The sequence below is a fragment of the Geospiza fortis genome, unplaced genomic scaffold (genome assembly GCF_000277835.1).
Source record: "Geospiza fortis unplaced genomic scaffold, GeoFor_1.0 scaffold244, whole genome shotgun sequence".
Classification (NCBI taxonomy): domain Eukaryota; kingdom Metazoa; phylum Chordata; class Aves; order Passeriformes; family Thraupidae; genus Geospiza; species Geospiza fortis.
The window spans coordinates 1,590,209-1,592,441 of NW_005054370.1; the positions used below are offsets into that span (position 1 = coordinate 1,590,209).

General features: G+C 46.8%; 1 protein-coding gene across 1 annotated transcript in view; it reads right to left on the reverse strand.

The window, feature by feature from the left end:
• Positions 1 to 2,233, reverse strand: part of MGAT5B (alpha-1,6-mannosylglycoprotein 6-beta-N-acetylglucosaminyltransferase B) — a 72,442-nt gene that overhangs the window by 10,963 nt on the left and 59,246 nt on the right. The window contains exon 15 of the mRNA XM_031059908.1: positions 173 to 289. Coding sequence (XP_030915768.1) covers positions 173 to 289 — 117 coding nt within the window. The remainder of the gene's footprint in view (positions 1 to 172; positions 290 to 2,233) is intronic.

The following is a 2,233-nucleotide window of genomic DNA, read 5'->3' on the forward strand; positions in this document are numbered from 1 at the left end:
AATATTATTATTATATAATTTCAAAAGTATAACAATTCAGAGGGAAGGAGTTTACATTTTCCATTTCAAGGGAGGCTCCTGCCTTCCTTAGCAGACACCTGTCTTGTCAAACCAAGACGCTTGTCCAAACCCAGCAGCAGGGAGGTCACCCCAAAACTGCTCTGAGCCCTACCTGTGTCCTCATGATGGTTTTGATGGCAGCTTCGAACTCCTCAGAGTTGTTGTAGTCAACAGTCCACACGTGGGGTTTCCCAATGAAGTCCTCAGCATATGGGTGTTGGGAGGACACCTGAAACAGAGAGGTGCCAGCTGGATTTTGCAATCCCTGCTGGAATGGCTGCTGCTTCCTGCTCAGAGCTGGCTGGCAGACAGGAGCAGCAGCCCCACAGACACAGTGGGGTTTGACCTACTGCAATAGGGAGTGCTGGGAAATGGATTCCTCTGAATCCAGCTGCTCCCCAGCCTCAGGATGATGTGCTGTAATTCCCACTGGGTTGGGATGCCCCATTCCCAACAACACTGAATTCCTTTGGCAGCCTGGAATATCTTCACTCTGTACCACAGGAACAATGTACCCTTCACCTGAGCCATTCTGTGGGTCTGGATGGTAAAAACCCCCCAAAGCAGGAAAGGTGTGTGAAGGCACCACATCTCTCAGGTTTGCCAGCTCTAGAAACAAGGCAGGGAGAAAATCCATTGCCACTGAAGGCTGGGAAAGGCTGGCACTGGGAGAGAGCAGTGCTGGGAGCTGCATCACCCTGACGCCACGGGCAGCCCACACACTGGTGCTCCACAGGTACTGACATCCTTGCTTTTCCCTGGGCTGCCCACATAGGAGATTTTTGGGGATCTACCTCTTTTGTTTCAGCCCTGAGGTGCCTTTTCAGCCCTGATCTCCCCTGGGAAGGGAAGAGAGAGGTTGCAGAGCAGAGGACGTGTTTTGGGGGCACCACAAAACATCTCAGAAGGGCCTGAGCCCCTGCCAGCTGGAAGAGAGGAGCTGTGTGGTTCATCCCCCTCATTGCTGTCCTTCCTCATCTCTCTCCTGGCAGACTGATCACCTCTTTCCCCTCCAGCACAGAAACACCCCGAGGCATTTCACAGCCCTCACCCAGCTCCAGGCTGAGGTACAGCCCCAGCCCTGCCCAAATGGGTGCTAACACCAAATTTGGGGGTGCATGGGGCAATCAGGGGGTGCAGGACAGCCCACCCCAGCTGCACAATTAACAACAAATTTGGGGGTGCAGGGGGCGATCAGGAGGGGCAGGACAGCCCAGCCCAGCCCTGCTGCACAGCCCCCAGCTCACTCCCTGCTCGGTGAGGGAGCCTTGCACTGCATTATCCACTTTATTAATAATAAAAGAGGCAATTTTCCCAAGCCTTTAACTTTTAAAGAGTTCCTGCTCTACTTAGATTGAATTCCCAGCGCTGGGCAAGCCTGGGAGGGATTTCATAGCCCTGGCACACTGTGCAGGTCCTGATGTCCCTCTGGGGGGACAGAGGGATGAGCAGGGGACATTGCCCTGGGCTGGGAGCAGGGTGTGGGGATCTGTGGGTTTGGGCTGCTGGAGAAGGGGCTGGGGCAAATATTAAAATGGATTCTATATGTGTAGTGTCAAAGTAAGTTTGCTATAAAGATACAGATTTATTTCTGTTGTTAATTTAAACTTAGAAATAGCTGATATAGATATGCTTGTGTGAAAATGCTTGCTTGGATGGGATAATATCCAAGGAACATATGATGAGGACCCTGCTACTGATACGCCAACTACCAACACTTACCATTGGTAAAAAGTAAGGCCCAAAACTGAAGGTGATGATGAGAATGGACTAAAACCACAGCCAAAGAGTATGCATGCTCTAAAAAGGTGGATCTGAGGTGGAGCCATCCTAAACAGTTCTTGGAATATGTAAACTAGTTTGGGGGAAAGTTTACTATTATATCTGTATTTGTATTTATAATTTTTAATATTTACTATTAGTAAATATAAAACAATATAAATATAACAGTAAATATTAAATAATATAAATATAAATATAATAAATATAAATAATTTGGAAACACCCTTTATAGACCATTTCTATTGCATCAGCCTGTGACATATTCATAAACAATATAAATAAAATAGTAAATATAAAACAATATAAATATATTGTATTTATATTATTTATGAATATGTCACAAGCTGATGCAATAGAAATGGTCTATAAAGGGTGTTTCCAAATTGGCAGG